General features: G+C 45.8%; 1 protein-coding gene across 1 annotated transcript in view; it reads right to left on the reverse strand.

Annotated features, from left to right (window-relative positions):
* LOC115125341 (RNA binding protein fox-1 homolog 3-like) overlaps positions 1 to 24,753 on the reverse strand; it is a 143,781-nt gene that overhangs the window by 44,998 nt on the left and 74,030 nt on the right. Inside the window, exon 5 of the mRNA XM_065002665.1 lies at positions 14,736 to 14,789. Within this exon, the coding sequence (XP_064858737.1) occupies positions 14,736 to 14,789 (54 nt within the window). The remainder of the gene's footprint in view (positions 1 to 14,735; positions 14,790 to 24,753) is intronic.

The raw sequence follows: 24,753 nt of genomic DNA on the forward strand, positions 1-24,753 counted from the left end.
AGAGGGAACTAGACAGAGAGAGAACTAGACAGAGAGGGAACTAGACAGAGAAAAGAGGGAACTAGACAGAGAAAAGAGGGATCTAGACATAGAGAGAGGGAACTAGACAGAGAGAGAGAGGGAACTAGACAGAGAGAGAGAGGGAACTAGACAGAGAGAGAGAGGGAACTAGACAGAGAGAGAACTAGACAGAGAGAGAGAGGGAACTAGACAGAGAGAGAACTAGACAGAGAGAGAGAGGGAACTAGACAAAGAGGGAACTAGACAGAGAGAGAACTAGACAGAGAGGGAACTAGACAGAGAGGGAACTAGACAGAGAGAGAACTAAACAGAGATGGAACTAGACAGAGACAGATAGGGAACTAGACAGAGAGGGAACTAGACAGAGAGATATAGGGAACCAGACAGAGACAGAGAGGGAACTAGACAGAGAGGGAACTAGACAGAGAGATTGAGGGAACCAGACAGTGAGGGAACTTGACAGAGAGATCAAGGGAACTAGACAGAGAGGGAACTAGACAGAGAGATAGAGGGAACTAGACCGAGAGGGAACTAAACAGAGAGATATAGGGGACTAGACAGAGAGATAGATAGAGGAAACTAGACAGAGAGGGAACTAGAAAGAGACAGAGAGGGAACTAGACAGAGAGACCTAGACAGAGAGGTAGAGGGAACTAGACTGAGAGATAATTAGACAGAGAGAGGTAATTAGACAGAAAGAGAGAGGGAACTAGACTGAGAGAAGTAATTAGACAGAGAGAGGGAATTAGACAGAGAGAGAAATAAAGAAAGTTAAAATGGAGAAAGGGATAAGATGGAGTGAAATAAAGAGAGATGGAAAACTAAGGATAGACAGACTGAAGGAAAACAAAGAGAGTGGTGGAGGTGACACAAAGCACACTCTGTGCCTAGTTGAGAAAGAGAGAGATGGAGAGAGACCCAGTGTTCTGGCAGTGGGGTCAGGAAGCAGATGGGTTGTATTATTTGGAGCAGCAGACACACACACTGGGAGGGGACAGCCCAGGGTCGGCAGGGGTGGCAGAGTCTGCCGAGGGGAGTGAGGGTTGGATGGGTTGCCAGTACGCACACACACCAGTGCAGGCAGGAGTCTCAGCGTTTGCCAAGCCGAAGGTCCCTCTTTAACCTTCAATCAACATGTGAGCACAGCCTTCACACACACACACACACACACACACACACACACACACACACACGCACGCACGCACCCACACACACACACAAGGCCAGTTCATAATGACCCACAATGGCCTGCATACAGATGAGCCCTCTGCTCTGGTCTTAGTCTTGGGCAGAGACAGACTAAAAACAACAAGTTAGAATGATAAACTATTGCAGTCAATTTGAGGAGTAACCCAAGGAGGGTTCGGACAGGCAGTGTTCTGAGGAGCAGGAATTGAACAACCAGAAAAGGACATTTCCTAAAGACAATGCTTGGTGGTCTTGAAGTTTTTCTGGTTGTGAAATAAGTTGTAGTAGTGGGATACAGCTTTGTGGGAGTGGATGTATTAGTAGGGATAAGGGGCACTATTCGGAAGTTTGAATGACTGAGGTGCCCAAAGTAAACTTCCTGTTACTCAGGCCCAGAAGCTAGGATATGCATATAATTGGATAGAAAACACTCTAAAGTTTCTAAAACTGTTAAAATAATATCTTTGAGTATAACAGAATTGATATGGCAGGCAAAAACCAGAGGACAATCAATCCAGATTTATTTTGTTTGTTGAGCTCACCACTCATTGTAATTTCTTTCTATGAGAAAATAAATTGAATACCTACCAGATTGCAGTTCCTAGGGCTTCCAGTAGACGTCAACAGTCTTTAGAAAGCGTTTCAGGCTTGTTTTCTTTTTTAAATGAGCTAGAATTTGTAGTGTTTTGTAGCGCGTTCTGGTGAGAGCACTTTGTCATTTATCTCTGAAAATACACTGCTCAAACAAATAAAGGGAACCCTAAAATAACACATCCTAGATCTGAATGAATGAAATATTCTTATTAAATATTTTTTTCTTTACATAGTTGAATGTGCTGACAACAAAATCACACAAAAAATTCTCAATGGAAATCAAATGCATCAGCCCATGGAGGTCTGGATTTGGAGTCACACTCAAAATTAAAGTGGAAAACCACACTACAGGCTGATCTAACTTTTGTCCTTAAAACAAGTCAAAATGAGGCTCATTGGTGTGTGTGGCCTTCACGTGCCTGTATGACTTCCCCGCAACGCCTGGGCATGCTCCTGATGAGGTGGCGGATGGTCTCCTGAGGGATCTCCTCCCAGACCTGGACTAAAGCATCCGCCAACTCCTGGACAGTCTGTGGTGCAACGTGGCGTTGGTGGATGGAGCGAGACATGATGTCCCAGATGTGCTCAATTGGATTCAGGTCTGGGGAACGGGCGGGCCAGTCCATAGCATCAATGCCTTCCTCTTGCAGGAACTGCTGACACACTCCAGCCACATGAGGTCTAGCATTGTCTTCCATTAGGAGGAACCCAGGGCCAACCGCACCAGCATATAGTCTCACAAGGTGTCTCATCTCGGTACCTAATGTCAGTCAGGCTACCTCTGGCGAGCACATGGAGGCCTGTGCGGCCCCCCCAAAGAAATACCACCCCACACCATGACTGACTCACCGCCAAACCGGTCATGCTGGATGATGTTGCAGGCAGCAGAACGTTCTCCACGGCGTCTCCAGACTCTGTCACGTCTGTGACATGTGCTCAGTGGGAACCTGCTTTCATCTGTGAAGAGCATAGGGCGCCAGTGGCGAATTTGCCAATCTTGGTATTCTCTGGCAAATGCCAAACGTCCTGCACGGTGTTGGGCTGTAAGCACAACCCCCACCTGTGGACGTCGGGCCATCATACCACCCTCATGGAGTCTGTTTCTGACCGTTTGAGCAGACACATGCACATTTGTGGCCTGCTGGAGGTCATTTTGCAGGAATCTGTCAGTGCTCCTTCTGCTCCTCCTTGCACAAATGCGGAGGTAGCGGTCCTGCTGCTGGGTTGTTGCCCTCCTACGGCCTCCTCCACGCCTCCTGATGTACTGGCCTGTCTCCTGGTAGCGCCTCCATGTTCCGGACACTACGCTGACAGACATAGCAAACCTTCTTGCCACAGCTCGCATTGATGTGCCATCCTGGATGAGCTGCACTACCTGAGCCACTTGTGTGGGTTGTAGACTCCTTCTCATGCTACCACTAGAGTGAAAGCACCGCCAGCATTCAAAAGTGACCAAAATATCAGCCAGGAAACATAGGAACTGAGAAGTGGTCTGTGGTCACCACCTGCAGAACCACTCCTTTATTGGGGGTGTCTTGCTAATTGCCTATAATTTCCACCTGTTGTCTATTCCATTTGCACAACAGCATGTGACATTTATTGTCAATCAGTGTTGCTTCCTAAGTGGACAGTTTGATTTCACAGAAGTGTGATTGACTAGGAGTTACATTGTGTTGTTGAAGTGTTCCCTTTATTTTTTTGAGCTTTGTACTATTCTCCATCTTACATTTTATAATTTATTTACATATTAGGGTTCCTGAGGATTGATTAGAAACGTTGTTTGACTTGTTTGGACGAAGTTTATGGGTAACTTTTGGAATTCATTTGTATGCATTTTGAATGAGGGAAACCGATGGATTACTGAATCAAGTGCGCCAACTAAACTGACTTTTTTGGGATATAAAGACTTTATCGGACAAAAGGACCATTTGTGATGCAGCTGGGACCCTTTGGGGTTGCAAACAGAGGAGGATCTTCAAACGTAAGTGATTTATTTTATCGCTATTTCTGACTTTCGTGACGCCTCTGCTTGCTTGGAAAATGTTTGTAATGCTTTTTTACGCAGGGCGCTGTCCTCAGATAATTGCATGGTGTGCTTTCACCGTAAAGCCTTTTTGAATTCTGACAAAGCGGCTGGATTAAAAAGTTAAGCTTTAAAACGATGTAAGACACTTGTATTTTCATGAATGTTTAATATTACAAATATTTTATTTTGAATTTCGCGCTCTGAAATAACACCAGACGTTGTCGAGGTGGGGCGCTAGCGGCATGCCTAGGTCAAAGAGGTTTTAATGGTGTTGTAAAGACAATGTTTTTCCCAGGAGTTTTTTAATGGGGATGATGAGATATATATAACAACGCTAACCTGCCGGGCGCTAGCGGCATGCCTATAGCCTATAGGCATGCCGCTAGCGCCCGGCAGGATAGCGTTGTTATATATATCTCATCATCCCCATTAAACTCCTGGAAACATTGTCTTACAACACCATTAAAACCTCTTGACCTAGGCATGCCGCCCACCCGGCCATGTTAGCGTTGTTATATATATCTCATCATCCCCATTAAAACCTCTTTGACCTAGGCATGCCGCTAGCGCCCCACCTCGACAACGTCTGGTGTTATTTAGGCTATAGGCTATAGGTCAAAGAGGTTTTAATGGGGATGATGAGATATATATAACAACGCTAACATGCCGGACGCTAGCGGCATGCCTCGGTCAAAGAGGTTTTAATGGTGTTGTAAAGACAATGTTTTTCCCAGGAGTTTTTTAATGGGGATGATGAGATATATATAACACATGTTTCTTCCTTGCTGCTGTACAGTAGAACACCTTGACTTCCTCCTTCTAACTGTTGCCATGACAACGCTAACATGCCGGGCATGTACACTATATCGTTGCTATAGTGACACAGCGCAAGAAAAATATCGAGTTGTGAGTGTTTTGTATGCGTGTAAGGTGTTTCGTATGTGGAAGTGTTCACGTGTGTGTAGTTGACTAAACACATTTTAACTCCCGTCTCAATCTTCAGACCGTGGTTACGTCCAAAATGGCACCCTCGTCCCCTATGGGCCCTGGCCAAAGAAAGTGTGCACTATAAAGGGAATAGGGTGCCATTTGGGAAACAATAATTATGGGATAGGAGAAGAGACTTGAATCCTATCTAAACATGGCCATGGCTTTCTGCGTTACGTCACAATGCATCGGTCTTAGTCGTCCTGGAAGGCTTCTCCTATACGGCCTTCTCCTATACGGCCTCCTCCTATACGGCCTTCAGACTGCCATATCTCACCTGTCTGTGTTCTCAGGGACAGTGACAGAGTGTTTGCTTAATTAAACCTCAGACAACAAAGCCTCTTATGCAGAGCGACTTACAGTAGTGTGCATACGTTTGTTAACTTTTTACATTGGGAATCGAACCCACAACCCGGGCGTTGCAAGTGCCGTGCTCTACCAACTGAGGCACACAGGACACCACACACACAGGACACCACACACACAGGACACCACACACACACACACACACACACACACACACAGGACACCACACACACACACACACAGGACACACACTCACAAGAAATGTATGGGTTCTTGTTTTTTAAACACCTTAACTTGATTTAGCAATAAAAGGCGGGGTCAGCAAATGACTGTGACCTCGTCCGCGTTTTGCACCAATCAAATCATGGCAGAGTGAGACACTCCGGAGTCAAACTAACGTCACCTTTCCAACCTGCATATTTTGCAGATAAAAAGCTCCTCTTAATATTTTGCTTTGCATTTTAATCTTATTTGTTGTGTTCTACTGCTAAACTGTATGCATATACTCAGACTAGGTCACACACACACACACACACACACACACACACACACACACACACACACACACACACACACACACACACACACACACACACACACACACACACACACACACACACACACACCCTCTCTGCATTCACTCAGACATAGTCAATCAATCACTATTGCATGTCCCTCATTGTCCTTCATACCCACACAGTCTACTCCACTCAGTCACAAACACACACACACACACACACACACACACACACACACACACACACACACACACACACACACCGTGGTCCTGGACACACACACACACAAACACACATAAGTGCAAACACACACACACACCCTCAAAAAGGCACAGTGATTAATGAATGAAGTGCCTCTGTTCAACCCTACACCATCAGTGTGGTAAAGAACCAAGTGAGTGTTTATTTAACCAGCAGCTCTCTCTCGTTCTCTCTCACTCACTCTCACTCTCTCTCTCTCACTCACTCTCACTCACTCTCTCTCACTCTCTCTCACTCTCTCTCACTCGCTCTCTCTCACTCACTCTCACTCACTCTCTCTCTCTCTCCACTCTCAATTTGAATTCATAGGCTTTATTGGGAAACATTGCTAAAGGAAGTGAAGTAGGAAGTGGTAAGTAGGAAGTGAAGTAGATAATAAACAAAAGTGAAATAAACAATAAAAATGAACAGTAAACATTACACTCAAAAGTTCCAAAATAATAAAGACATTTCAAATGTCATATTATGTGCAAATAGTTAAAGTACAAAATGAAAATAAATAAACATAAATACAGTGCCTTGCAATTCATGGTGTTTTTCCTATTTTGTTGCATTACAACCTGTAATTTAAATTGATTTTTATTTGGATATCATGTAATGGACATAAACAAAATAATCTAAATTGGTGAAGTGGAATGAAAAAATTACTTGTTAAAAATAAAAAAAACTGAACAGTGGTGCATGCATTTGTAATCACCGCCTTTGCTAAGAAGCCCCTAAATAAGATCTGGTGCAACCAATTACCTTCAGATGTCACATAAGTAGTTAGATTGCACACAGGTGGACTTTATTTAAGTGTCACATGATCTGTCACCTGATCTCAGTGTATATACACCTGTTCTGAAAGACCACAGAGTCTGCAACACCACTAAGCAAGGGGCATCACCGAGCAAGCGGCACAATTAAGACCAAGGAGTTCTCCAAACAAATCAGGAACAAAGTTGTGGAGAAGTACAGATCAGGGTTGGGTTATAAACAAATATCCCAATATTTGAACATCCCACAGAGCACCGTTATATCCATTATTTAAAAATTAAAAGAATATGGCACCTTAATAAACCTGCCAAGAGACGGCCGCCCACCAAAACTCACGGACCAGGCAAGGAAGACATTAATCAGAGAGGCAACAAGGAGACCAAAGATAACCCTGAAGGAGCTGCAAAGCTCCACAGCAGAGATGGGAGTATCTGTCCATAGGACCACTTTAAGCCGTACACTCCATAGAGCTGGGCTTTACAGAAGAGTGGCCAGAAAAAAAGCCATTGCTTAAAGAAAAAATAAGCAAACACGTTTGGTGTTCGCCAAAAGGCATGTAGGAGACTCCCCAAACATATGGAAGAAGGTACTCTGGTCAGATGAGACAAAAATTGTGCTTTTGGGCGATCAAGGAGAGCGCTATGTCTGGCGCAAGCCCAACACCTCTCATCACTCAGAGAATACCATCCCAACAGTGAAGCATGGTGGTGGCAGCATCTGGCAGCAGCTGTGGGGATGTTTTTCATCGGCAGGGAAACTGGTCAGAATTGAAGGAATGATGGATGGCGCTAAATACATGGAAATTCTTGAGGGAAACCTGTTTCAGTCTTCCAGAGATTTGAGACTGGGGTGGAGGTTCACCTTCCAGCAGGACATTGACCCTAAACATACTGCTAAAACAACACTCGAGTGGTTCAAGGGGAAACATTTACATTTCTTGGAATGGCCTAGTCAAAGCCCAGACCTCAATCCAATTGAGGGAGCTGGAGCAGTTTTGCCTTGAAGAAGGGGCAAAAATCCCAGTGGCTAGATGTGCCAAGCTCATAGAGACATACCCCAACAGACTTGCAGCTGTAATTGCTGCAAAAGGTGGCTCTACAAAGTATTGACTTGGGGGGGGGGGGGTGAATAGTTACACTCAAGTTTTCCATTTTTTTGGTCTTATTTCTTGTTTGTACCACAATAAAAAACAAAATAGGAAAAATGCCAAATTGGTGAAACCCGTGCAAATACAACCCGTGCATTGGCTTGTATTTACAATCGTGTTTGTTCTTCACTGGTTGCCTTTTTCTTGTGGCAACAGGTCACACATCTTGCTGCTGTGGTACCACACTGTGGTATTTCACCCAGTAATTATGGGAGTTTATCAAAATTGGGTTTGTTTTGAAATTCTTCGTGGGTATGTGTAATCTGAGGGAAGTATGTGTCTCTAATATGGTCATACATTGGCCAGGAGGTTAGGAAGTGCAGTTCAGTTTCCACCTCATTTTGTGGTCAGTGTGGACATAGCCTGTCTTCTCTTGAGAGCCAGGACTGCCTACGGTGGCCTTTCTCAATAGCAAGCCTATGCTCCCTGAGTCTGTACATAGTCAAAGCGTTCCTTAAATTTGGGTCAGTCACAGTGGTCAGGTATTCTGCCACTGTGTATTCTCTGTTTAGGGCCAACCACACTGCACACTGCCCTAACCCATCTGGAAAAGAGGAATACCTATGTGAGAATGCTGTTCATCGACTACAGCTCGGCATTTAACACCATAGTGCCCTCCAAGCTCGTCATCAAGCTCGAGACCCTGGGTCTCGACCCCGCCCTGTGCAACTGGGTACTGGACTTCCTGACGGGCTGCCCCCAGGTGGTGAGGGTAGGCAACAACATTTCCACCCCGCTGATCCTCAACACTGGGGCCCCACAAGGGTGCGTTCTGAGCCCTCTCCTGTACTCCCTGTTCACCCACAACTGCGTGGCCAAGCACGCCTCCAACTCAATCATCAAGTTTGCGGATGACACAACAGTGGTAGGCTTGATTACCAACAACGACGAGACGGCCTAGAGGGAGGAGGTGAGGGCCCTCGGAGTGTGGTGTCAGGAAAATAACCTCACACTCAACGTCAACAAAACTAAGGAGATGATTGTGGACTTCAGGAAACAGCAGAGCGAACACCCCCCTATCCACATTGATGGGACAGTAGTGGAGAGGGTAGTAAGTTTTAAGTTCCTCGGCGTACACATCACAGACAAACTGAATTGGTCCACCCACACAGACAGCATCGTGAAGAAGGCGCAGCAGCGCCTCTTCAACCTCAGGAGGTTGAAGAAATTCGGCTTGCCACCAAAAGCACTCACAAACTTCTACAGATGCACAATCGAGAGCATCCTGTCGGGCTGTATCACCGCCTGGTACGGCAACTGCTCCGCCCACAACCGTAAGTTTCTCCAGAGGGTAGTGAGGTCTGCACAACGCATCACCGGGGGCAAACTACCTGCCCTCCAGGACACCTACACCACATTTAACATTTACATTTAAGTCATTTAGCAGACGCTCTTATCCAGAGCGACTTACAAATGGGTGCTTTCACCTTATGCCATCCAGTGGAACAGCCACTTTACAATAGTGCATCTAGGTCTTTTAAGGGGGGGGAGGGGGGGGGGGAAGGATTACTTTATCCTATCCTAGGTATTCCTTAAAGAGGTGGGGTTTCAGGTGTCTCCGGAAGGTGGTGATTGACTCCGCTGTCCTGGCGTCGTGAGGGAGTTTGTTCCACCATTGGGGGGCCAGAGCAGCGAACAGTTTTGACTGGGCTGAGCGGGAACTGTACTTCCTCAGTGGTAGCGAGGCGAGCAGGCCAGAGGTGGATGAACGCAGTGCCCTTGTTTGGGTGTAGGGCCTGATCAGAGCCTGGAGGTACTGAGGTGCCGTTCCCCTCACAGCTCCGTAGGCAAGCACCATCCGATGTCACAGGAAGGCCATAAAGATCATCAAGGACAACAACCACCCGAGCCTGTTCACCCCGCTATCATCCAGAAGGCGAGGTCAGTACAGGTGCATCAAAGCTGGGACCGAGAGACTGAAAAACAGCTTCTATCTCAAGGCCATCAGACTGTTAAACAGCCACCACTAATATTGAGTGGCTGCTGACAACATTTACATTTACATTTAAGTCATTTAGCAGACGCTCTTATCCAGAGCGACAACACACTGACTCAACTCCAGCCACTTTAATAATGGGAATTGATGGGAAATTATGTCAAATATATCACTAGCCACTTTAAACAATGCTACCTAATATAATGTTTACATACCCTACATTATTCATCTCATATGTATACGTATATACTGTACTCTATATCATCTACTGCATCTTTATGTAATACATGTATCACTAGTCACTTTAACTATGCCACTTTGTTTACATACTCATCTCATATGTATATACTGCACTCAATACCATCTACTGTATCTTGCCTATGCCGCTCTGTACCATCACTCATTCATATATCTTATGTACATATTCTTTATCCCCTTACACTTGTGTCTATAAGGTAGTAGTTTTGGAATTGTTAGCTAGATTACTTGTTGGTTATTACTGCATTGTCGGAACTAGAAGCACAAGCATTTCGCTACACTCGCATTAACATCTGCTAACCATGTGTATGTGACAAATAAAATTTGATTTGATTTGAAATAGCATTCTAGTTTGCTATGTTTTTTTGTTAATTCTTTCCAATGTGTCAAGTAATTCTATTTTAGTTTTCTCATGATTTGGTTGGGTCTAATTGTGTTGCTGTCCACTAAGCAAGCTGGTCCTGGGGTTCTGTTCACAAACAGACACCACAGAGCCCCAGGACCAGCTTGCTTAGGGGACACTTCTCCGGGTTCATCTCTCTGTAGGTGATGGCTTTGTTATCCTCTTAAGTCGACCCTCTACTTTTTTGAACATTCTGTTAAAAATCGCGCAACATTTCAGCACCCTGCTACTCATGCCAGGAATATAGTATATGCATTTGCTTAGTCTGTGTGGATAGAAAACACTCAGACGTTTATAAAAACTGGTTAAATCACTGCTGTGGCTTTACCAGAACGGCATTTACATCGAAAAGCACAGGAAAAACTGATCACTGAAAATGGGAAAATATATCCATGCGCTACTTGAACCCATTGATAAAGGTGAACCACAATTAATTGACTGAGGTTGCAGTACCTACAGCTTCCACACGGTGTCTAGAGTCTTGTCATTTCCCTTCGAGTTTTTTCTTGGTCAAACACATGCAGGGCACCGTATCTCCTTTGGTCTAGGACCGGATATTTTCGTTGAGATTCTAGCCGGACATTTTTCCAGACGGACAGCTAATGATCTTTACATCGCCTCCTGATGAATTTTATCGCTTATTAACGTTTACTAATACCTAAAGTTGCATTACAAACGTATTTCGAAGTGTTTTGTGAAAGTTTATCGTCGACTTTTTGAATTTAAAAAAATGGCGTTACGTTTTGAAACTATGTTTTTTTCGTTTATCACACAGTCTACATATAACGATATCTAGGCTTTATATGGACCGATTTAATCGAAATAAAGACCCAAATAGTGTTTATGGGACATCTAGGAGTGCCAACAAAGAAGATGGTGAAAGGTAATGAATGTTTTCTATTTTATTGTGCGGTTTGTGTAACGCCGAAATGCTAATTATTTTGTTTACATCCCCTGTGGGTCTTTTGGGGTGTTACATGCTATCAGATAATAGCTTCTCATGCTTTCGCCGAAAAGCATTTTAAAAATCTGACTTGTTGCCTGGATTCACAACGAGTGTAGCTTTAATTCGATACCCTGCATGTGTATTTTAATGAACTTTTGAGTTTTAACTAATACTATTAGCATTTAGCGTAGCGCATTTGCATTTCCAGAGCTCTAGTTGGGACGCAAGCGTCCCGAGTAGAAGCAAGAGGTTAAGGAAGGTTTGGGAATCGCTTCCTTTTAGGTGGTTGTAGAATTTAATGGCTCTTTTCTGGATTTTGATAATTAGCGGATATCGGCCTATTTCAGCTCTGCAAGCATTATCTGCTCTCTCTCTCCTCTCTCTCTCGCTCCCTCCCCTCTCTTTCTCTCTCTATCCTCTCCTCTCTCTCTCCTCTCATCTGGAATTCTATCTGAAAGGTATTTGAACACAATAAACCTGTAGCCAACCACAGGAATGGAGACGGAGTGTTCTGTCACACACACATCATTTATGGGCTCCAAATCAGCTGATCCTCGCCTTTGGACACCACACTGATAAAGAGTGATTAACGGCTCGCTCTATTTCCTCTATTCCCTCTAGATTAAACGCAGCTTGAATTATTCCACATGAAATCCAGACCCAACACTTCCGCTACAAGAATATTTATTTTTTCATATTTTGAAAGAAAAGGAGTGAGGAAGAGGAGTAGTGGAGGGAAGAAGGGAGGGAAGTGAGGATGGGAGAAGCAAGGGAGTTACAGTGGGTCAAAAAAGTATTTAGTCAGCCACCAACTGTGCAAGTTCTCCCACTTAAAAAGATGAGAGAGGCCTATAATTTTTATCATAGGTACACTTCAACTATGACAGACAAAATGAGAAAAAAAAATCCAGAAAATCACAATGTAGGATTTTTAATGAATTTATTTGCAAATTATGGTGGAAAATAAGTATTTGGTCACCTACAAACAAGCAAGATTTCTGACTCTCACAGACCCTTCTTTAAGAGGCTCCTCTGTCCTCCATTCGTTACCTGTATTAATGGCACCTGTTTGAACTTGTTATCAGTATAAAAGACACATGTCCACAACCTCAGACAGTCACACTCCTAACTCCACTATGGCCAAGACCAAAGAGCTGTCAAAGGACACCAGAAACAAAATTGTAGACCTGCACCCGGCTGGGAAGACTGAATCTGCAATAGGTAAGCAGCTTGGTTTGAAGAAATCAACTGTGGGAGCAATTATTAAGAAATGGAAGACATACAAGACCACTGATAATCTCCCTCGATCTGGGGCTCCACGCAAGATCTCACCGCGTGGGGTCAAAATGATCACAAGAACGGTAAGCAAAAATCCCAGAACCACACGGGGGGACCTAGTGAATGACCTGCAGAGAGCTGGGACCAAAGTAACAAAGCCTACCATCTGTAACACACTACGCCGCCAGGGACTCAAATCCTGCAGTGCCAGACGTGTCCCCCTGCATAAGCCAGTACATGTCCAGGCCCGTCTGAAGTTTGCTAGAGAGCATTTGGATGATCCAGAAGAAGATTGGGAGAATGTCATATGGTCAGATTAAACCAAAATATAACTTTTTGGTAAAAACTCAACTCGTCGTGTTTAGAGGACAAAGAATGCTGAGTTGCATCCAAAGAACACCATACCTACTGTGAAGCATGGGGGTGGAAACATCATGCTTTGGGGCTGTTTTTCTGCAAAGGGACCAGGACGACTGATCCGTGTAAAGGAAAGAATGAATGGGGCCATGTATCGTGAGATTTTGAGTGAAAACCTCCTTCCATCAGCAAGGGCATTGAACGTGGCTCGGTCTTTCAGCATGACAATGATCCCAAACACACTGCCCATGCAACGAAGGAGTGGCTTCGTAAGAAGCATTTCAAGGTCCTGGAGTGGCCTAGCCAGTCTCCAGATCTCAACCCCATAGAAAATCTTTGGAGGGAGTTGAAAGTCCGTGTTGCCCAGCAACAGCCCCAAAACATCACTGCTCTAGAGGAGATCTGCATGGAGGAATGGGCCAAAATACCAGCAACAGTGTGTGAAAACCTTGTGAAGACTTACAGAAAACATTTGACCTCTGTCATTGCCAACAAAGGGTATATAACAAAGTATTGAGATAAACTTTTTTTTATTGACCAAATACTTATTTTCCAATATAATTTGCAAATAAATTTATTAAAAATCCTACTAAACACTTTTTTGCCCCACTGTATATAGGTTGTTTTGCTAGGAAACACACGCACAACCACCAACACACACCAACACACACGTACACCCACCAACCAACACACACACACACACACACACACACACACACACACACACACACACACACACACACACACACACACACACACACACACACACACACACACACACACACACACACACCTCCACCATGGCTGCCACATGGGACTTGCAGAGGCATATGGCGTCGTTTAGGCTTGGCAAACTTTACTGGCATGTTTAAGACGACTCAATATATTAGGGTTCAGGATCGTGAGGGGAGTGGATGAGGGGGAGGAGTGGGGAGGAAAGGGGGTGGATGAGGGGAGAGGGGAGGGCAGAGGGGGAGGAGAGGGGAGGGAGTAGAAATCAAATAGATGGATGGCTGTTATTTAGAGCTTGGCAGTAAAGCTGTCTTGGAATGAACAGATTTCAGTCTAATGAGCAAGATGGAGAGGTGTTAAAGTCCGCAGACAGTCACAGCACTTCCTCTAAATGAAAGGAGCATGTACGCACACACGTGAATACACAACACCACAACCATACCGGCTTATATGAGAGAGAGAGAGAGTGACAGAGGGAGAGGGGGAGAGAGAGGGGGAGAGAGGGGGAGAGAGGGGGAGAGAGGGGGAGAGAGGGGGGAGAGGGGGGGAGAGAGGGGGGAGCGGGAGGGAGAGAGAGGGGGAGAGAGAGAGAGTGACAGAGGGAGAGGGGGAGAGAGGGGGGGAGAGGGGGAGAGAGAGAGGGTGAGGGAGAGAGAGAGAGAGAGAGAGAGAGAGAGAGAGAGAGAGAGAGAGAGGGGGGAGAGAGAGGAAGAGAGAGAGAGAGCGAGAGGGGGATAGAGAGAGGGGGGGAGAGAGGGAGAGGGGAGAGAGAGAGGGGAGAGAGAGGGAGAGGGGGAGAGAGAGAGACCGACGGGGAGAGAGAGAGAGAGAGAGAGAGAGAGGGAGAGAGAGAGGGAGAGGGGGAGAGAGAGAGAGAGGGGAGAGAGAGGGGGAAGAGAGAGAGAGAGGGAGAGAGAGGGAGAGAGAGAGAGAGAGAGAGAGAGAGAGAGAGAGAGAGAGAAGGGGAGATGTACTGTGATAGCGAGGGGTTGTTGTGTCGTATGTATCAGTGAAGTTTTACCTGCATACAATTCAGGACCATAGACAGCTCCCACCATTGGGTTCAGCTTCCAGCCTACAGAAAACACACAAGGGAGTGGTAGGCTAATGTTAGATTAGCATCCCATTCACTTAGACAGATGGTAGCTTAGCATCCCATTCACTTTGACAGATGGTAGCTTAGCATCCCATTCACACTGTATGATGGGATAGAAGGAGAGACAAGATTATGGGATAGGAGGAGAGATGGGATTATGGGATAGGAGGAGAGACATGATTATGGGATAGGAGGAGAGGAGAGACATGATGATGGGATAGGAGGAGAGACTGTATGATGGGATAGGAGGAGAGACATGATGATGGGATAGGAGGAGAGACATGATGATGGGATAGGAGGAGAGGAGAGACATGATGATGAGTTGGAGGAGAGGAGAGACATGATGATGGGAAATGAGGAGAGACATGATGATGGGAAAGGAGGAGAGGAGAGACATTATTTTGGGATAGGAGGAGACGAGAGACATGATGATGAGATAGGAGGAGAGGCATGATCATGGGATAGGAGGAGAGACATGATGATGGGATAGAAGGAGAGACATGATGATGGGATAGGAGGAGAAACATGATGATGGGATAGGAGGAGAGACATGATGATGGGATAGGAGGAGAGACATGATGATGGGATAGGAGGAGAGACATGATGATGGGATGGGAGGAGAGACATGATTATGGGAGAGGAGGAGAGACATGATGATGGGATGGGAGGAGAGACATGATTATGGGAGAGGAGGAGAGACAGTATGGTGGGATTGGAGGAGGAGAGACATGATGATGGGATAGGAGGAGAGACATTTTGACGAGATAGGAGAGGAGACATGTTCATGCGATAGGAGGAGAGGAGAGACATGATCATGGGATAGGAGGAGAGACATAATGATTGGATAGAAGGAGATACATGATCATGAGATTGGAGGAGAAGAGAGACATGATGATGGGATAGGAGGAGAGACATGATCATGAGATTGAAGGAGAGGAGAGACATGGTGAGGAGATAGGAGGAGATACAATGGCATAAGAGGAGAGATCAGATGATTGGATAGGATGACAGACATCATGATGGGTTAGGAGGAGAGGAGGGACATGATAATGGGACAGGAGGAGAGACATGATGATGGGACAGAAGGAGAAACATGATGATGGGATAGGAGGAGAGACATGATGATGGGATAGGATTAGAGACCTGATGATGGGTTAGGAGGAGAGGAGGGACATGATAATGGGACAGGAGGAGAGTTATGATGATTGGACAGGAGGGGAGACATGATGATTGGATAGGAAGAGAGGAGAGACATGATGATAAGATAGGAGGAGAGACATCATGATGGGTTAGGAGGAGAGGAGGGACATGATAATGGGACAGGAGGAGAGACATGATGATGGGATAGAAGGAGAAACATGATGATGGGATAGGAGGAGAGACATTATGATGGGATAGGAGGAGAGACATGATGATGGGATAGGAGTAGAGACCTGATGATGGGTTAGGAGGAGAGGAGGGACATGATAATGGGACAGGAGGGGAGACATGATGATTGGATAGGAAGAGAGGAGAGACATGATGATGGGATAGGAGGAGAGACATGATGATTGGATAGGAGGAGAGACATGATGATGAGATAGGACTGAGATACATGATGATGAGATAGGAGGAGAGACATGATGATGGGATAGGAGGAGAGGAGAGACATGATGATTGGATAGGAGGAGAGACATGATGATTGGATAGGAGGAGAGACATGATGATTGGATAGAGGAGAGACATTTTGAGATAGGAGAGGAGACATGTTTGGGATAGGAGGAGAGACATGATGATGGGATAGGAGGAGAGACATAATGATGGGAGATACATGATCATGAGAGGAGGAGAAGAGAGACATGATGATGGGATAGGAGGAGAGACATTATTTTGGGAGAGAGAGAGAGAGATGAGGAGATAGGAGGGATAGAAGCATAAGAGGAGAACATGATGATGATGGATAGAGGAGAGGGACATGATAATGGGACAGGAGGAGAGACATGATGATGGGACAGAAGGAGAAACATGATGATGGGATAGGAGAGACATGATGATGGGACATGATTGATGGGATGATGGGTTAGAGACATGAGGATGAGATGATAAGGACAGGAGGAGAGACATGATGATTGGACAGGAGGAGACATGATGATTGGCATAAGAGGAGAGACAGATGATAAGATAGGATGACAGACATCATGATGGGTTAGGAGGAGAGGAGGGACATGATAATGGGACAGGAGGAGAGACATGATGATGGGATAGAAGGAGAAACATGATGATGGGATAGGAGGAGAGACATTATGATGGGACAGAAGGAGAAACATGATGATGGGATAGGAGGAGAGACATTGATGGGATAGACCTGATGATGGGTTAGGAGGAGAGGAGGGACATGATAATGGGACAGGAGGAGAGGATGATTGGACAGGAGGGGAGACATGATGATTGGATAGGAAGAGAGGAGAGACATGATGATAAGATAGGAGGAGAGACATCATGATGGGTTAGGAGGACATGATAATGGGACAGGAGGAGAGACATGATGATGGGATAGAAGGAGATGATGGGATAGGAGGAGAGACATTATGATGGGATAGGAGGAGAGACATGATGATGGGATAGGAGAGAGACCTGATGATGGGTTAGGAGGAGAGGAGGGACATGATAATGGGACAGGAGGGAGACATGATGATTGGATAGGAAGAGGAGAGACATGATGATGGGATAGGAGGAGAGACATGATGATTGGATAGGAGGAGAGACATGATGATGAGATAGGACTGAGATACATGATGATGAGATAGGAGGAGAGACATGATGATGGGATAGGAGGAGAGGAGAGACATGATGATTGGATAGGAGGAGAGACATGATGATTGGATAGGAGGAGAGACATGATGATTGGATAGGAGGAGAGACATTATTTTGGGATAGGAGGAGAGACATGATGATGGGATAGGAGGAGAGACATGATGATGGGATAGGAGGAGAGACATGATGATGGGATAGGAGGAGAGACATTATTTTGGGATAGGTGAGAGAGAGATGATGATGGGATAGAAGGAGAAACATGATGATGGGATAGGAGGAGAGACATTATGATGGGACAGGAGGAGAGACATGCTGATTGGATAGGAGGAGAGACATGATGATGGGATAGGAGGAGAGACATGATGATGGGATAGGAGGAGAGACATGATCATGAGATTGAAGGAGAGGAGAGACATGGTGAGGAGATAGGAGGAGATACAATGGCATAAGAGGAGAGATCAGATGATTGGATAGGATGACAGACATCATGATGGGTTAGGAGGAGAGGAGGGACATGATAATGGGACAGGAGGAGAGATATGATGATGGGATAGAAGGAGAAACATGATGATGGGATAGGAGGAGAGACATTATGTTGGGATAGGAGGAGAGACATGATGATGGGATAGGATTAGAGACCTGATGATGGGATAGGAGGAGAGACATTATTTTGGGATAGGAGGAGAGACATGATGATGGGATAGGAGGAGAGACATGATGATGGGATAGGAGGAGAGACATTATTTTGGGATAGGTGGAGAGACATGATGATGGGATAGAAGGAGAAACATGATGATGGGATAGGAGGAGAGACATTATGTTGGGATAGGAGGAGAGACATGATGATGGGATAGGATTAGAGACCTGATGATGGGTTAGGAGGAGAGGAGGGACATGATAATGGGACAGGAGGGGAGACATGATGATTGGATAGGAAGAGAGGAGAGACATGATGATGAGATAGGAGGAGAGACATGATGATGGGATAGGAGGAGAGACGATGATTGGATAGGAGGAGAGACATGATGATTGGATAGGAGGAGAGACATGATGATGAGATAGGACTGAGATACATGATGATGAGATAGGAGGAGAGACATGATGATGGGATAGGAGAGGAGAGACATGATGATTGGATAGGAAGAGAGACATTATTTTGGGATAGGAGGAGAGACATCATGATGGGTTAGGAGGAGAGGAGGGACATGATAATGGGACAGGAGGAGAGACATGCTGATTGGATAGGAGGAGAGACATGATGATGGGATAGGAGGAGAGACATTATTTTGGGATAGGTGGAGAGACATGATGATGGGATAGAAGGAGAAACATGATGATGGGATAGGAGGAGAGACATTATGATGGGACAGGAGGAGAGACATGATGATGGGATAGAAGGAGAAACATGATGATGGGATAGGAGGAGAGACATTTTGTTGGGATAGGAGGAGAGGAGGGACATGATAATGGGACAGGAGGAGAGACATGATGATGGGATAGAAGGAGAAACATGATCGTGGGATAGGAGGAGAGACATGATGATGGGATAGGAGGAGAGACATGATGATGAGATAGGAGAAGAGACATGATGATTGGATAGGAGGAGAGACATTATTTTGGGATAGGTGGAGAGACATGATGATGGGATAGGAGTAGAGACATGATGATGGGATAGGAGGAGAGACATGATGATTGGAAAGGAGGAAAGCAGAGACATGCTGATTGGATAGGAGGAGAGACATGATGATTGGATAGGAGGAGAGACATTATTTTGGGATAGGAGGAGAGATATGATGATTGGATAGGACTGAGAGACATGATGATGAGATAGGAGGAGAGACATGATGATGAGATAGGAGGAGATACATTATTTTGGGATAGAAGGAGAAACATGATTGGATAGGAAGAGAGGAGAGACATGATGATGAGATAGGTGGAGAGACATGATGATGGGATAGGAGTAGAGACATGATGATGGGATAGGAGGAGAGACATGATGATGGGAAAGGAGGAAAGCAGAGACATGCTGATTGGATAGGAGGAGAGACATGATGATGGGATAGGAGGAGAGACATTATGATGGGAAAGGAGGAAAGCAGAGACATGCTGATTGGATAGGAGGAGAGACATGGTGATGGGAAAGGAGGAAAGCAGAGACATGCTGATTGGATAGGAGGAGAGACATGATGATGGGAAAGGAGGAAAGCAGAGACATGCTGATTGGATAGGAGGAGAGACATGATGATGGAATAGGAGGAGAGAAATGATTATAGGATAGGAGGAGAGGATAGACATAATGATTTGATAGGAGGTGGGACATGATGATGGGATAAGGAGGAGAGGAGAGACATGATGATTGGTTAAGAGGAGAGGATAGACATAATGGTTTTGATAGGAGGAGAGACATGATGATGGGGTAGAAGGAGAGGAGAGCCATGAGGATTGGTTAGGAGGAGAGGAGAGACATGATTATGGGATATGAGTGAGACATGATGATGAGATAGGAGGAGAGACATTGTGATGGGATAGGAGGAGAGACATGATGATGGGATAGGAAGAGAGACAAGATGATGGGATAGGAGGAGAGACATGATGATGGGATAGGAAGAGAGACATGATGATGGGATAGGAGGAGAGACAAGATGATGGGATAGGAGGAGAGACATGATGATGGGATAGGAAGAGAGACATGATGATGGGATAGGAGGAGAGACATGATGATGGGATAGGAGGAGAGACATGATGATGAGATAGGAGGAGAGACATGATGATGGGATAGGAGGAGAGACATGATGATGGGATAGAAGGAGAGACATGATGATGGGATAGGAGGAGAGGAGAGACATGATGATGGGATTGGAGGAGAGACATGATGATGGGATAGGAGGAGAGACATGATGATGGGATAGGAGGAGAGACATGATGATGGGATAGGAGGAGAGACATGATTATGGGATAGGAAGAGAGAATAGACGTAATGATTTGATAGGAGGTGGGACATGATGATGGGATAAGGAGGAGAGGAGAGACATGATGATTGGTTAAGAGGAGAGGATAGACAATGGTTTTGATAGGAGGAGAGACATGATGATGGGGTAGAAGGAGAGGAGAGCCATGAGGATTGGTTAGGAGGAGAGGAGAGACATGATTATCGGATATCAAGTGAGACATGATGATGGGATAGGAGGAGAGGAGAGACATGATGATGGGATAGGAAGAGAGACATGATTATGGGATAGGAGGAGAGGAGAGACATGATTATGGGATAGGAGGAGAGGAGAGACATGATGATGGGATAGGAGGAGAGACATGATGATGGGATAGGAGGAGAGGAGAGACATGATGATGGGATAGGAGGAGAGACATGATGATGGGATAGGAGGAGAGACAAGATGATGGGATAGGAAGAGAGACATGATGATGGGATAGGAGGAGAGGAGAGACATGATGATGGGATAGGAGGAGAGAAATGATGATGAGATAGGAGGAGATACATTATTATGGGATAGGAGGATAGACATTATTATGGGATAGGAGGAGAGACATGATGATAGGATAGGAGGAGATTAATAATAAGTTGTGTGATGATGTGGTGGTGTGTTGGTGTGGTGGTGGGGTGGTGTGGTAGTGTGGTGTTGTGGTGGTGTGGTAGTTTGGTAGTGTGTTAGTGTGGTGGTGTGGTGGTGTGGTGTTGTGGTGGTGTGGTGGTGTGCTGGTGTGGTAGTTTGGTAGTGTGTTAGTGTGGTGGTGTGGTGGTGTGGTAGTTTGGTAGTGTGTTAGTGTGGTGGTGTGGTGGTGTGGTAGTTTGGTAGTGTGTTAGTGTGGTGGTGTGGTGGTGTGGTAGTGTGGTAGTGTGGTGGTGTGGTAGTGTGGTAGTGTGGTGGTGTGGTGGTGTGGTAGTGTGGTAGTGTGCTGGTGTGGTAGTGTGGTAGTGTGTTAGTGTGGTGGTGTGGTGGTGTGGTAGTTTGGTAGTGTGTTAGTGTGGTGGTGTGGTGGTGTGGTAGTTTTGGTGGTGGTGTGGTGGTGTGGTAGTGTGGTAGTGTGGTAGTGTGCTGGTGTGAAAGTGTGGTAGTGTGTTAGTGTGGTGGTGTGGTGGTGTGGTAGTTTGGTAGTGTGTTAGTGTGGTGGTGTGGTGGTGTGGTAGTTTGGTAGTGTGTTAGTGTGTTGGTGTGGTGGTGTGGTAGTGTGGTAGTGTGGTGGTGTGGTAGTGTGGTGGTGTGGTAGTTTGATGGTGTGGTGGTGTGGTAGTGTGGTGGTGTGGTAGTGTGGTGGTGTGGTAGTGTGGTGGTGTGGTAGTGTGGTAGTGTGGTAGTGTGGTGGTGTGGTAGTGTGGTGGTGTGGTAGTTTGATGGTGTGGTGGTGTGGTAGTGTGGTAGTGTGGTTCAGTGACGGAAGGGGAGTCAGGTCTCATTCTCTCTGTCTGCACTGCTCTAACCCTACTCTGATGGAGGGATGGAGGGAGGAAGAGAGGAGGGTTGACATGTCTGGCCAATTCATTACTGGCCTCTTCTCTCTCTCCATTTATCTCTCTTTCTCTTCTCCCTCTCTCTCTCTCTCCTCTCCCTCTCCACATGTGTCTCTCTCTCTTTTCTCTTCTCTCTCTCTCTGGATGTATCTCTCTCTTCCATCAACATGAATGTGTGTCAGAGAGAGAGAGACAGAGACAAACCCTGAAGCCCTTTCAGATTGAGCCCTTTGCTTTTTATTTCCTCCATCCACTCATCCATTCACTCTCCTCTCCACCAAATTCACTTTCCTCCCCCTCCCCCTTCCCCTTCCCCTCCACCTTCTCCTACCGTCCTCTCAACACTTTCTCCATTTCCTCCCTTCGCTCCTTATGTCCGAACCAATTCCCCTTTCCATCTTTACACTTATTATGTTAAGAGATGATCCCTGTACAGACAAAACAAAAACAGCAACTTCTCTATACAGGGCCAAATAAGGGTTCCTTTTAGGGGGCTATAAGGAACCTTTTTTTGAAGGTTCTATAAAGAATCATGCTCATACGGTTCTAAATATAAGCTTTATGGTACTATAAAATACCTTTCGTGATGGTCTTTAAAGAACCATGAATAAAACAGTTCTATATAGCAACAAAGAAGGGTTCTGCTATGTATCCAACCCTATTGTTCTTTATGTGGAACAGATCCTCAATCAAAGGTTATGTGTAGATGCTTTGAAAGAACCATAGAGGTTTTTTTATTTTTATTGTGGTGAGAAATATTGTTTTGTTAAAATTGCAAAAAAGGTGTTATTATTGTGTTAATTGACAAGGTGAATCAGGTGTGTTAGCCCTGTCATGGCTGAGAGAAATAAGGACCACTGATTTAAATCAGCCATTCTCAATTAACACAAGGACATGTACAAGTCTCTCACAAGACACATCATTGGCTGTACCCGAAACAGAACAGATTACATGAACTGGAAGGAGACTCATGGTTACACCAAAAATAGCTGTGCGTAAACCACTCCCTAAAATATTCTAATGAGCCGCCACCGGAAATATTTGAATTATCACTAAAAGAAGAAAAACACTTTTTTGTAAGCTGTTAAAGAACCATTGAATTTTTCAAAGGGTTATTTGAGCCCTAATGGTTCCACATGAAATCATTCCCATTCCCGAAGAACCCTTGAGGAACACTCGTTTCTTAGGTTGTTTCATCTCCTAACCATGGGAAAACCATGGGAAAAGGCCAGATGGAATAGGCAGTTTCCAAAAACCCTCAAGCAATGATTTCAAATGAATAACGTCCTGTGGAATTCAAATAAAATCAAAATAAAATACCAAAACCAAGCAAATAGAAAATAACCTGAGTAGCTGGTTATGGTTCAGTCATCATAGGGTTAGAGTCTCGGTCACTGAATACATATCGCACCATCTGATTTCATCAGTTAATACAGCAAATATACTGATCTGTCTGTCTGTCTGTCCGTCTGTTTGTCTGTCCTGTCGGTCAAAAAGAACAAGTGGGTAGGAGGGAGCAGGGAGGAGGTGAAGGAAGAGGGAGTAGGGAGGAGGTGAAGGAAGAGGAGGGAGCAGGGAGGAGGTGAAGGAAGAGGGAGTAGGGAGGAGGTGAAGAAAGAGGAGGGAGTAGGGAGGAGGTGAAGGAAGAGGAGGGAGTAGGGAGGAGGTGAAGGAAGAGGAGGGAGTAGGGAGGAGGTGAAGAAAGAGGGAGTAGGGAGGAGGTGAAGGAAGAGGAGGGAGTAGGGAGGAGGTGAAGGAAGAGGAGAGAGTAGGGAGGAGGTGAAAGAGGAGGGAGTAGGGAGGAGGTGAAGAAAGAGGGAGAAGGGAGGAGGTGAAGGAAGAGGAGGGAGCAGGGAGGAGGTGAAGAAAGAGGAGGGAGTAGGGAGGAGGTGAAGGAAGAGGAGAGAGTAGGGAGGAGGTGAAAGAGGAGGGAGTAGGGAGTAGGTGAAGGAAGAGGAGGGAGTAGGGAGGAGGTGAAGGAAGAGGAGGGAGTAGGGAGGAGGTGAAAGAGGAGGGAGTAGGGAGTAGGTGAAGGAAGAGGAGGGAGTAGGGAGGAGGTGAAGGAAGAGGGAGTAGTGAGGAGGTGAAGGAAGAGGAGGGAGCAGGGAGGAGGTGAAGGAAGAGGGAGTAGGGAGGAGGTGAAGAAAGAGGAGGGAGTAGGGAGGAGGTGAAGGAAGAGGAGGGAGTAGGGAGGAGGTGAAGGAAGAGGAGGGAGTAGGGAGGAGGTGAAGAAAGAGGGAGTAGGGAGGAGGTGAAGGGAAGAGGAGGGAGTAGGGAGGAGGTGAAGGAAGAGGAGAGAGTAGGGAGGAGGTGAAAGAGGAGGGAGTAGGGAGGAGGTGAAGAAAGAGGGAGAAGGGAGGAGGTGAAGGAAGAGGAGGGAGCAGGGAGGAGGTGAAGAAAGAGGAGGGAGTAGGGAGGAGGTGAAGGAAGAGGAGAGAGTAGGAGGAGGTGAAAGAGGAGGGAGTAGGGAGAGGTGAAGGAAGAGGAGGGAGTAGGGGAGGAGGTGAAGGAAGAGGAGGGAGTAGGGAGGAGGTGAAAGAGGAGGGAGTAGGGAGTAGGTGAAGGAAGAGGAGGGAGTAGGGAGGAGGTGAAGGAAGAGGGAGTAGTGAGGAGGTGAAGGAAGAGGAGGAGCAGGGAGGAGGTGAAGGAAGAGGATGGAGTAGGGAGGAGGTTAAGGAAGAGGAG

The sequence above is a fragment of the Oncorhynchus nerka genome, linkage group LG16 (genome assembly GCF_034236695.1).
Source record: "Oncorhynchus nerka isolate Pitt River linkage group LG16, Oner_Uvic_2.0, whole genome shotgun sequence".
NCBI classification, from domain to species: domain Eukaryota; kingdom Metazoa; phylum Chordata; class Actinopteri; order Salmoniformes; family Salmonidae; genus Oncorhynchus; species Oncorhynchus nerka.